The sequence below is a fragment of the Neofelis nebulosa genome, chromosome X (genome assembly GCF_028018385.1).
Source record: "Neofelis nebulosa isolate mNeoNeb1 chromosome X, mNeoNeb1.pri, whole genome shotgun sequence".
NCBI lineage: Eukaryota > Metazoa > Chordata > Mammalia > Carnivora > Felidae > Neofelis > Neofelis nebulosa.
In genome coordinates this window covers 39,885,030-39,898,285 of record NC_080800.1, presented here as the reverse complement: position 1 = coordinate 39,898,285, position 13,256 = coordinate 39,885,030, and the positions used below count along the sequence as shown (strand labels likewise).

Below are 13,256 nucleotides of genomic sequence, written 5' to 3'. Positions count from 1 at the left end.
TTGTTTTCGAGTTCTCTCCTTCCACTTATGTTGAGACCAACCTCAATTAGGCTTCTGATCCCACCAAGTCCACTGAAATGTCAGCAAAATGTTTTCTGTAAAGTGTCACACAGCAAGTACTTTAGGCTGGGTGGGCCATATAGTCTCTGTCACACATTTTTCTTTTTTTTAAAAAAAATTTTTTTTTTAAAGTTGATTTATTTTTGAGACAGAGAGAGACACGGCATGAACGGGGGAGGGGCAGAGAGAGAGGGAGACACGGAATCGGAAGCAGGCTCCAGGCTCCGAGCCATCGGCCCAGAGCCCGACGCGGGGCTCGAACTCGCGGACCGCGAGATCGTGACCTGAGCTGAAGTCGGACGCTCAACCGACTGAGCCACCCAGGCGCCCCCCATTTTTCTTTTTAAGAACCCTTCAAAAATGAAAAAACCCATTCTTCATTCGTGGGCTGTAAATACAAAAACAATAACAAAAACCAGGTCATGGTCGTGGGGTGGATTGGCCCGTGCCCCTTAGTTTCCTGGTCCCAGCAGTGTCACCAAATACCTCAGATGGTCAGTTCCCAGCCCTTACCTTACTAGGCCTATGAAGCACTACTGGATTTACACTTTGATCACGCTTTCCTCCTCGAAAGACTTTCTTCACTCGGCTTCCAGGCAATCACTCACATCCTCCTGGATCTCCTACCACCTCACAGGTCACCTCGAGTTCTTTCCTCCATCTACTCACACCCCATGGGGATCTCACCCAGACGCATCCATCCCTCGAGTTGAGCCAGGCCAGCTTTGATTCCTCCCTCTCACACCCCAACTCTACCAGCTAATCCTACCAGCTCTGCCTTCCAAAGGAACCCAAAAGCTGACCACTTCTAATGCTGCCACTCTGGGTCCTGGCACCACCACGTCTTAACGTCGATTACAGCAATAATCTCCGAGTCGGTCACACACCTCATTTCTGCCTCTGCCACCTTTAGTCTATCCACAGAGTACCAGAGAGGATCTAGCTAAAAACTAAGTCAGATCATGTCATTCCTCCATTCAAAACCCCGTTTCCCATTTAACGCACAATAAAATCTAATACCCTTACAACAGCCTACCCGGCTGAACGGGACTTGGCCAGCGTGGCCAGCTGGACCATACGTACCTCCCTTCTTACCCTCTGCCCGCCGTGCTCAGCCATCCTCACCACCTTGACTTACCTCCAAAAAATGCAAAACACACTCCTACCCTAGGGCCTATTGCTCCTTCCAGCTCCTGAGACTTGGAACACTCTTATCACAAATACCCTCAAGGCTCACTCTGTAACTCTCAGGTCTTCATTCAAATGTCATCTTCCGTGAAGCCTTCCCTGACCTTCCTATTTACAACTGTGAATCCTCTACCACCAATGTCTAGGACGCCCCAGCTCCCCTTCCTAATACATTTTTCCATAGAACCCACCATATCATTACCTAATATTCTCTATATGATGCTTACTTGTTCACGGTCTTTTTACCTGCATGAATTAAGATATCCTTGTGTCGGCGGATTTATCCCCAGAGCCTCGAACGGGACATGCACATGGGAGGTGCTCAACATTTAAGAATAAATACAACTATTAATCACTCTAGAAGATGGTCCCGCCAAGAAAAGTACTTCAAGAATAAACTTAAAAGTCTTTGAAGAATGAAATTATCTTGGTTTTACCAATAACATAAGGCTAACCAGCAATAAGTCAAATATTTCTTACTAACAAAAGTACAAGTAATTTGGCAATGTGTGTCGGCAACATTTTTTTTTGGATGCTTACTCTTTGACCCTTCAGTTCCATTTTGAAACACACGCTCCATGGAAACAACCCAAAACACAGGGAAAACGATGTGCACAAATACTGAGACGTGAAAATTTAGAAATTGTATGTCTAACAGTGAACGGAGTAAAATATGGCACATCTATCTTTGATAGAAATAATGTTCATGAAATCCATTACTGTTTTGAAAACTGCAGTGGTTCTACTTTGCCTTCAAGACAAATCAGGCGGGGCACCGGGTGGCTTGGTCTGTTAAGTGTCTGACTTCAGCTCAGGTCATGATCTCACAGCTCATGGGTTCGAGCCCCGCGTCGGGCTCTGCTGACAGTTCAGAGCCTGGAGCCTGCTTCGGATTCTGTGTCTCCCTCTCTTTCTGCCCCTCCCCTGCTCGTGTTCTCGCTCTCGCTCTCGCTCGCTCTCTCTCAAAAATAAACTTAGAAAAAAAAAGAATGAGGCAACTTTCTCTACCTTCCTCAGCCTCACATTTCACCATTCCCTCTTCATAATCTATACTCTAGGCACACTTTACCAGCCCTCTCCCCTCCCAAACTCTCCAATTTCTGGAAACTCTAACAACTTGGTTTATGTGCCCTCCTAGGTACAGTGACAGCACTTTTCACCAAAGTCACACTTCAGAGTAATTTACGGTAACTGCTTCTTTAATGGTCTTTTTCTCCCACCACAGTGAATACCTAAAACATATTAGCATAAGTACCTGATCTTAGGTAGGCAATATGTGTAGAAATTAACTAAGTAAAACAGTAAGTTTTGGGGGGCTGTATGATCTATTTTCTCTATCCTGTGGAAATTTCCAAGACTGTGTGTGTGTACGTGCACGTGTGGGTGTAGAATCTTATAATGGAAAAGAAAATACACTCATGTACGTGTGTATGTATGTTGGGAATCAAAATATAGCTGATAACATCACAGTACTATAAAATGCTTACAAAAACAGTTCCTCAAACTTCTATTTCTTTTTCTCTCAGAATGCATGAAACCAAAAAAGAACTAGTATGTGAGAAGCCAACGAAGCAGCTAGCTCTTCTATTACCTGAGTGGAGTTAGATAGTTGGTTTTTCCACGGCTCCTCTGCGCTGCTGGTCAGGTTTGTGCGGTTATGAGGTAGAGTGAGTGCGTTTCGCTGCAGGTAAGGCACGTTTCCGTTACTTCCACTTCCCGTTATGTGATTATTGCCTATCAAAATAGCGTCTGTACTCCCCAGCGTTCTTGATGTGCTACAGGGAACATGGCCTGTAGAAAAGGGTCCGTTGGCCAAAGGCTGCCCAGGGCAGGCAGGGCGGACTCCAGGCTGAGACACGCTAGGCACTCTGGTCAGAGCGAGCTGGGGCTGCTGGCCAGAGATGGAGTTTGCAGGCAGTGATGAGTCAGCTGTTGGCCCGTTAGGAATTCCAGTAGATCGTACCTGTGCAACTCCTGTTTGTCTCATCTGTCAAAAGGCAAATGAAAAATAAACGCTCCTTGTGTGGGCCATAAGGTAGAGGACCAAAAATATGAAGGAGTATATATAACCGGGTAATCTCTGATTTTACCCTAACATTTAATTTCTCTAGGCTGAAAAATACACACTTTTTTAAAAACAAGAAATTGTGTTCAGTCATATTTAGATTAGCTTCCTCAGAAAAGCAGAAATCTGTTTTATTTTTAAGAAACATCCCTTTAGTAACGACAAAAGAAAGCAGCTGAAAATTAAGAAAACTGTGGAATTTACAGGTCTTTTTCCCAATCACAAAATAGAGGATCTCCAATTTACACTCTATTATATTTGTATGTCAGATCCTCCAAATTCAGCAAGTCCTGAAGAACCCCATCTCGGTTTAGGACAGCTCGTTAAGTATTCAATAATAGAAATAAACCCTCAGAACAGCGGTAAAATAGCATGTAAATAAATAATAAAATACCAAGTCTTGTGCTCAAAATTAAATTTATAGCTGTTTTTTCCTAAAACTCTCTGTCCATTATTAGTATTTTAAGAAGCAAGATTACTAAATTCCACCAAATACTGGTAGAAAGAAGCAGGCATGACCATGCTCTAAAATGTTTCAGTCAATAAAAGTACTCAAAATGCTAACAAATTTTAGGGGAAAAAAATGCTATACACACTTGGTGTTGCTGCATTAAGACAAACTGACTTTCCAGCTGTTCCAGCATCAGTTTCTGTGCTGGATTTAAGTTATTTCTATTTGCACGGAGCTGTTCCAAGTGCTAGAAGAAGAAGAAGAAGAAAGGAGAATACGGTCAAAGACATATCTAAGAAACCAGCTCAAGCTCACTGTTCTAAGCAACCTCGTCATGAAACGACTGGACCAATGCGGAGCCGCTATCTAGTCAAAGATACGGATTCCTGACCAACAGCAACTAACCCTGAGATGAAGTCCTTTAAGAAGTTTGAGAAATTAAGAAATAAACATTCATCAAAAGAAGTTTACTGTAATGTGGTATTTGAGACAAGTGGGCATAAAATTTTACTCATTAATACTCTAGTTTTCAGTATTCACACAGAAAGTTCTTTACACTTACAATGCATTAGGACAAGTACACCCAAAGCGTCACTGTTTGGAACAGGAAAAGTGTGAAGACAGCCTGACTACCGAAAATCAGTGCTCTGCTGAAGGTGTGCATCTACGGAAGAAATATGCTATGGCGGGGGCGCCTGGGTGGCTCGGTCAGTGAAGCGCCGACTTCGGCTCAGGTCATGACCTCACGGTCCGTGAGTTCCAGCCCCACATCGGGCTCTGCGCCGAGCGCTCAGAGCCTGGAGGCTGCTTCGGATTCTGTGTCTCCCTCTCTCTCTCTGCCCCTTCCCCGCTCATGCTGTGTCTCTGTCTCTCAAAAATGAATGAACATTAGAAAATTAAAAAAAAAAAAGAAATACGCTGTGGCCATAAAACAACAAAGAAGCTCTTTACATCCCGACAAGGAAAGGCCTATGAAATACATTGTGAACAATCAACAGGCGGAGCATTCTACCATTTGTATAAAAAAGGAGCAAATGAGTAACGCGTGAGAGGAGGAGGATGCATGGTTGCTTGTGCCAGCCTGAACATATCTCAGGGAAGACAGGTAAACTGGTAACACTGGCTAGCTGTTAGAGGGAGAACTAAGTGGATACGGGCAGGAGCTAAAAGCTAAGTGGGCAGGAATTTGCCCTGCCCTAGAACCTAGAACTATACAGATGCACTTGGAACTATGTGAACGTTGCCTGTTTAAAAATAAAACCAAAAATAGGTGAAAATCGGGAACTAATTATCCCACTACTCTGACAAACGTGGGTTCATTTTACTTATGTGCATTTGACTGGATTGACTGCCACTCAACTTTAAGAATTAATACTTAAAATTTTAAAGTTTACTTCTTCTACTCCTTTGCAAGAGGAAAAACAATCTGTCAAAAGCATTCTCTTACATACCTGTAGTTTCTGTGGTGTCAAACACCACGAATGAGCTTGTTGCTGTACTGGAGGATGTGACACTGCATGGCCACTACTCCAATTATCAGAAGTATTCTGAGGAAAATCGATAAAAAAAATTAAAGAATATTTGGTTAAATCCACAGAGTTAACAAGAATGACTCGTGAAGGCCAAATGACTATGAATTGGAATATTTACATATAAAAAATGTTATGACATTAAATTCTTTTAAAAATAATTTCACATGCATAATAAATTTGGGAAATCATAAATTAAAAAAAAATACTGATTCTTTAATCAACCACCCGAAAAAGCCCACCCCTAAACTATGGCCCAAATGGCTAACCTAAACACCACACTGTCCACTAGATCCAATAATAAATTTATCTCAATGTCAGTAGAAAGTGATGATGAAAAGTGTGTTGAGATCTTAACGGCAGGGAGATGAATAAAATGACTTGATGAATGCAAATTTATCCCTACGTTCTGTATTTAATAGGATGCTAAGAATTTGGGATGGAAAAACTCAAACCTTTCACTCTTTTGATGTCCACAGATTTAAAATAAAGGACAGGAGATATTCAAACTGCACAAGTTCAGGGCAGTTGGGAGATTCCTTTTGGACTGGGATTTTCTATTTCTCTAAAATATATACCTTTGTTGGACTAGATGTTCTTTTCCTCTTGGCAGGACTGGACAGGTCATCTACTTGGCTAGAAGGAATCATGTGTAGTGGCAAGGACTGCTGTGAAATTGGTGTTTGACTGAGGCCTAATACAGGTTCAGTATTTGCATGATGAGGTTTACATGCCTAAGAATCACAGAAGGAAGACAAAAATAGGGTTCTATATATTCTTAGTTCATTCCTTCAAATTATAAAACTTTACAGACTGCATACTTTTCAAAGCTATGTGGACATCGCTGATGGCAATTATTGAAAATCAAAATCAAATGATCATCAATGGAGGAATGTGTACCTTCCTTTGAAAAACTGCTTTAAAAATTAAACAAACCACTGCAGCATCATTTTAAGAAATCTCCTTCAAAATCATGAAAATGCACAAAGGTTCTAAATTGGCACCCCAAAATTTCTTCCCATATCAGAGGGAGTTTTATTTCGATCTAGATTCCCTTCACAATTAAATCCAAAGGCTTTTCCATTAATAAAAGGCTCCTGTACTTAGTAAAATACGCTTGACCACTACAGATTGAAAAGAACCCTTAAAGCTGGGTACCTGCAGAACATAACCCAACTTCTCACCTGCTGTGCTGTGTTCATGGCACCCTGCCTGGAGGTAAGCTCTGCGGGGATTGGTAGGCTCCACGCCTCCTCAATACTAGGAAGTAATTTAGTTTTATTCTGTAGACTACCTTGTGGAAGGTTACACAACTGAGCCTAGGAAAAATTATGTAAAAAGCAAATTTAACACAAGCCTACTTGAGTAAGAGCAAGTCCACTAAATCTTCCTAAATGCTATAACTAATTGTTTTTAAAAGAAAATAGATTCTTAATTTGGGGTTTCAGAAAGATACTAAGTATAAAGAGGGTAACCAGAATATAGACCTTTGTGAGAATTCAAACAAAGCTGAGCTCTGTTTTCAAAGTTCTCATAGCTGTCTTCTCATGAAACTCCAAGCAAGAGTGAAAGACAGTGTTTGTGTTCTTTTCTCTAAAATGCTATGACAACTTAAAAATGTAGACAGTACGTAGAAAAAAATTATGTAAATTAATATACATCAACAGTAAATGTGCAAAAGAGCATCTTTTAAAATACTGCATCTCTTACTTAAAATGAAAAGTGAAATAATATTACAAGCTATGGTATGTTTACAAAATATGGAAACAAATTATAGACAGCAAAACACAACTAGACAAACTTTCCAGCCACCCGCCTCCTGCCTGAGTGTCATGGGGAAACACGTGTCTTTAAAAAACTGCTATTTAAAAGTTTTACCTGTAAATACTTAATTCGTGCTGCAAGTGCAGAGGTATTACTACAACTTTTGCTTCTGGTTGCATTTAAGTAGCATTTAATGGCATCCTGAGGCTGGTTGCAGGATTCGTAGAGTGTGCCTAGGTCCATCCAGGCTGCAGCATGGCCATGGTCCAATTGTACAGCACAAATATAAGCCTGTAAAGCATCCATAGGCTGATTTTGCTGCTGATATAGCACGCTAGAAAGAAAAATTAAGGATAAACAAGAGGTCAACTAAGAAGAACTACTCAGCCTCACCAAGTATATTATATGTGATATGTAACTGTCATGTATCGAGTATAATACCATTATTTTTATATAAAGTCTTACCCTATTGAACACCACGTATCTGCACTTGCTTCTGATTTATCAATAGACTGCCTGTAAGATATAAAGGCATCCTGAACTTTCCCAATACTTGAATAGCACCTGAGGGGAGGGAAAAAAAATCCAGACAATTGCATTAATACTGATTAATCTGCTGAAAAATGGACTACATACATCAAAGCAAATTAAAATTCTGAATGAGCTAACATATTTCTGTGAATGTGTGTGCGTGTGTGTATATAAAATTATAATTATAATGTACATTATAATTAACCATATATATATATATATATATATATATATATATATATATAGCTATACTATAGTCTATCTGGTAAGTGCTAAAGCATGATACATTAATGAACAATATTAAAGTAATTAAAGGCCGTATTACTTCAGTATTCTATTGAGAGTTGAAAGCGCGCATGTGCGCTCACACATGCACTTGCCATGCCACTGATATCGCTTGGCATATTTACATAGCTTACATAAAGAATATAGACTTAAAAAAACCAAGAAAACCATTCTATTCTGGTAAGACTGGATGAATCTGATTTCAATTCTACTTTCCTAAATAATGACCATGAGGTCAACCATTCTGTAATTTGTAAAAAATTCAAACATTAAGATGCAGGCAAAACCAAGCTAACTATCAAAAACAGTATAATAAGGTGAGTGCGGTATTTCATGACATGTAAGGGTAGCAAGGTCAGATTGGTTAAAGTTTCAAGGACCTGTGGTTTTTTTGTAATTTTTTTTAATGTTTATTTATGTTTTTTTTGAGAGAGAGACACAGAGAGACAGAGAGACAGAGAGACAGAGTGCAAGCAGGGGAGGGACAGAGAGAAGGGGAGACACAGAATCTGAAGCAGGCTGCAGGCTCTGAGCTGTCAGCACAGAGCCCAGTGCAGGGCTCGAACTCACGGACTGCGAGATCATGCCCTGAGCCGAAGTCAAACACTTACCTGACTGAGTCACCCTGGCGCCCCCCCACTTTGTAATTGTTTTTTAACTTTTTTTTTTTTTTTTTTTTTTTTTTAGAGAGAGGAACCTGTTATCTTCTTAATGCAGATATACCTGATGGATACACAGAACAGCAGCTGAAACTATAAATACAGAAATTATCTTCTTAGTGCTTGGCACTAAGGAAAAAAGAAAAGACAAAACCCAGTCCCTGTCTGTCTTCGTGGAGCTTACAATTTAGTCGAGGACTGAAGACATATTACAAATGTCATGATGCCATATCGAATGTCTGTCACAGGCAATTCTCTGGTCTGAGAATTTAGGGTAGGAGACACCACAATACACACTACAGGATTTAGGAAAAGCAAAAAAGGAAGGATAACACTAAGGAATTTAAAATAAGTATAGAGGCATGTTGTTTAGATCAGTGATTGCCAATTATCAGCCAGTATAAAGCAATTTATGGCCACGAAAATAAAATAGAAACACAGCAACATATACTTATATATATAAATATTCCATTAAACTAATTAATACTTATACTGTAACTGACTTATTTTGAAATACTACTGGCTGACTAACTGGCAAAAAATATCTTAAATGTTTTCACTTGCCCAAATTAAATATTTAGATCCTCATAATTATTCTTTGAAATTTTGCTGATTCCTGCAATCCAGAAGTCTGGGAACGCCTGATTCAGACAGAGAAGATGAAAGAGGGCATTTTAAAATGTTGTTTGGGGGGTGCCTGGGTGGTTCAGTCGGTTAAGCATCCGACTTGGGCTCAGGTCATGATCTCGCGGTTCATGGGTTTGCGCCCCGCGTCGGGCTCTATGCTGACAGCTCAGAGCCTGGAGCCTGCTTCAGATTTCAGATTCTGTGTCTCCCTCTCTCTGCCCCTCCCTTGCTCATACTCTGTCTCTCTGTCTCAAAAATAAATAAACATTAAAAAAATTTTTTTTAAATGTTGTTTAGGCAGTATAACCGAAACTTAATGTACATAAGATAGCACAAATAGTAGAGAATTATAAATCCAGCCCGAGGTTACCCTGAAGTTTTTGTTCTTCTAACAAGGGAAATGGCACCATGAAAGCACTTTATAGGAATAGTAATCTGCTAGCAATGTGTAGAGATAAACTGAAAGAAAAATAAATTATGGACAGTAAAAAAGGCAGCTATACTCACTGGTTTGGAACAGGCCAAAATTGGGGTGAAAATAATGAAAATGGAAAGAAAGAAAGAAAGAAAAAGAAGGGAGAAATATAGTAAACCAAAAGATATAAGGACTTTTGTGACTGACTGATTAGATATTCATAGCAGGGGCTTATAACTTAGTTTTTAAGCCTGATCAAAGAGAGTTAAAAAAGAAATGGTGACATCATTGACAAAAATAAAAGGAGAAGAGCTGGTTTGGAAAAGAATATGATGAATGAGCTTTGAAATATGCTTACTTTGACGTGAGATGAGAACACTAAAATAGATAATGTTAGGTAAAGAGTAAGAGATGTGGTCCTGAAATTTAATACCTCGAAATGTAGAAATCTAGATTTGGAATTCATCCATATAGAAGAGAGGGTTTAAGAATACAGGACACCTGGGCCACCTGGGCGGCTCAGTCGGTTGGGCGACCGACTTCACCTCAGGTCATGATCTCGCCGTCCGTGAGTTCGAGCCCCATGTCAGGCTCTGTGCTGACAGCTCGGAGCCTGGAGCCTGCTCCGGATTCTGTCTCCCTCCCTCTCCCTCTCCCTCTCCCTCTCCCTCTCCCCCTCCTCCTCCCCCACTCACGCTCTGTCTCTCGAAAAGTGAATAAATGTTAAAAATATATATATAGGACACGTACGAGGGAGACGTTAAAATAAGCCCAAGGATAACTAATCTTGTGGACTGGGTAATAAGAAATGTCAGTGACTGAGAGAAGGCAATGTCAGAGAGTACCTGCAAACTTCCACAAAGTTTGTTAATAACTTCAGGAGAAGTTATGAACAACGCCATGTAGGGACAGACACCACAAAGAAAGGGAATCCTTAACAGATAGTAGAAAACACGTTCTGTTTGTTGTTGTTAAATGAAAGCCAAATCTCAGGATTTATAGACAAATTTACCTAACCACTGGGAGGAATAAGCAGTAATTCCCAAAATTCATGTTTTCACATTCCATTCGTACAAAGTGAAAAGTAGAAAACCAATGTGCCCAACTACAGATGTCCCAGTCGAACCACCAACCACTTTTCCTGTAGCAAAACTTAACTAAGTGCCCCTGAGACAGCCCTGTGTCTTTGAAAAAGCAATACGTGAACCTAGGCTCTAGTTCCTGTTCTGATTTAGTTACCTGTGCGACTGTAACCTTAGATAAACCATTTCACTCCTCTGAACTCTATTTCTACATCTGTAAAATAACAGGGTTTACAGAGTGAAGCAGGTGACCTCCCTGGTCCCTCCTAGCTCTAACATTATATAGTTCTGTGATAACACTGCCAATGATTAGTACTACTATAAGAGCATTACCACATTACACCTTTATTATGATATACACACGTCAAAGGACATCTTCAACACAGATCTGAATGTGAACATAAGTAATAAAAAGCCGTAGAATATTAGGGTCATCAAATCCCAAAGTTGTTTACTGACACCTGAGGTCTTTATTCAGAGCTTTAAGAACTTAAAAAAATTTTTTTTTTAATGTTTATTCATTTTTGAGAGAGAGAGAGAGAGAGAGAGAGAGAGAGAGAGAGAGAGAGAGAATCCAAAGCAGGCTCCAGGCTCTGAGCTGTCAGCACAGAGCCCGACAAGGGGCTCAAACTCATGAACCACGAGATCATGACCCGAGCCAAAGTCGGACGCTTAACTGACTGAGCCGCTACTATTCTTCATCTTAGGTCAAAATGAAAATAATTGCTACTACACATGCCTTTTAACCTGTATAAAAAGAAATTTTCGTATGTAAACGTTAACACTAGAGACAAAGTCTAGGCAGTCCCTACTTCCCAGTACTCCGTCTCCTTTTCAGTCCCTGTATGAAGCATCCCACTGTGCAACACTAAACAGCAGCAATGGTGTTAGCTCGAAAAGCAAATGGTGTTCAGTTAGTTCATTTACTGCATTCACTCAATAGCCACGCTGCTAGTCGACAGTATACAAAGATGGTAGGTTCCAGTCTCTGCTCCCAAATATCTTCATTCAGTGAAAGAGAAAAACAAAGTTTGGACTCTCAAGCTTTTTAGTGAGCAACCCAAATCAGATGATTTTCTAGGACTTGGAAGGTATTAGAAAATTTCTGCTAAAAATAGGTACTTTCCCAGCCAACTCTTGTTGTACATTATTAATGACTAATCAAACATCTTTTTTAAAAAATCTTAGTACTACTCCATCTCATACAAACACACTTTGCTAAATTTAAAGGAAAAATGAAACCAGACAAAATACTATCTCCAGACATTATAAAATGTCCCCTATGGGACAAAATAGGCCCCCAACGAAAACCACTGATCTAATACAATCCTCTTATTTAAAAGGTTAAAAGAAAACTGAAGCATCAAAAAGTTTAACTGTATCACCCATGATCTACAAACAGTAGCCTAGCCAAGACCTAATAAATCCAAGTCTCCCAGCTGCTAGTACACTGATCTTTCCACCACACCATAAAAGCTAAAACCAGTTAGGAACCAAAAGACGATCTAATAATGTCCCCAAAATATAATCTATCAGATACACATACATAAGGTATATTTTAGATAATCAGTGAGCACAATTTAGGCATTTAAAGTACAGAGAAAAGTTTACAGACTTGCAGAACACTATTTTCATTACATGTTACTTCTCCTTTCCAACAGATCCAATAATAATGTATCCACTTTCTCCCTGTGAGATTTCAAGTAGAACTGATTTGAGACCTACTATTCATCAAATATGTCCATTCTAATGTATATATCATTAATCAAAATTACAAATAGCAAGGTTCCACTGGCTACTGGTGGTCACCAGGCAGAATGAAAAATTAATTCGGTTCTGTTCAACAGACATATAAAAAAAATAACAGAAATCAGAAGGAAAGGCATTTAAATACTAGGATGAAGAATTACTATCTGATAAGTCTTTTTAAAAGCCAGCAATGATTCAAGTCAAATGAAAATCCAACATGCAAAATAAGAAATGTCCTGGCTGACCAGATTATGCTGAGAAAAACTATCACATTCAGAAGCTTTAACTTTCCAGAAATCTTTGCGACAATATATTTAAAAAGGAAAAGACACTAATCAAGTTACAAATATAAACAAATATAAATATAAACAAAATTATATAGCTCATAATTCCAATCTCTTAGCTGGAATAAACAAAAGCATAGCGTAAGTGTCTGCTAAGTCTCACCTTCCGAGGAAATACCAGGACTGGCCAGAATTAGGATCTGCTTCCAAGGACTTTTGGAGATACTGAATAGCATAGCTTTCCTTGGTGGCTTTATCTCCCAGAAGATCCACAGTGTGATGCATCCAACCTACAGTAAATGATTAAAAATATTTACACAGATGACTTAATTGTTCTTCAGTTTTTAAGAATACCAAACAGAAAACACATAAAAGTATTTTTTTTTCAGTCAATTTATTCATTTAGTTCGGCGCACACATTCCCAAAATTTAGAACTGCCAATTCTGACCATAAGGAAGTCTGTTTCTCACAGGAAGGTACAGTCAAACCTATAAAGAACTTTATTCCAGAGAAACCAAAACGATTTTAAGTACTGACTTAACACTTAGATTACAAACTACAGTTCT

At 39.4% G+C, this 13,256-nt stretch overlaps 1 protein-coding gene across 9 annotated transcripts in view; it reads right to left on the bottom strand.

Moving 5' to 3' along the window:
* The window catches only part of KDM6A (lysine demethylase 6A), a 208,043-nt gene that overhangs the window by 44,481 nt on the left and 150,306 nt on the right, over nt 1-13,256 (bottom strand). For 3 of the 9 annotated variants that reach the window (XM_058712771.1, XM_058712764.1, XM_058712769.1), the window contains 8 exons: nt 12,853-12,979; nt 7,523-7,621; nt 7,172-7,391; nt 6,478-6,612; nt 5,872-6,027; nt 5,216-5,311; nt 3,910-4,011; nt 2,840-3,235 (listed from right to left, as the gene is read on the bottom strand). In XM_058712771.1, coding sequence (XP_058568754.1) covers nt 2,840-3,235; nt 3,910-4,011; nt 5,216-5,311; nt 5,872-6,027; nt 6,478-6,612; nt 7,172-7,391; nt 7,523-7,621; nt 12,853-12,979 — 1,331 coding nt within the window. The remainder of the gene's footprint in view (nt 1-2,839; nt 3,236-3,909; nt 4,012-5,215; nt 5,312-5,871; nt 6,028-6,477; nt 6,613-7,171; nt 7,392-7,522; nt 7,622-12,852; nt 12,980-13,256) is intronic. The other 6 variants (XM_058712765.1, XM_058712767.1, XM_058712766.1 and 3 more) reach the window with 6 other exon arrangements.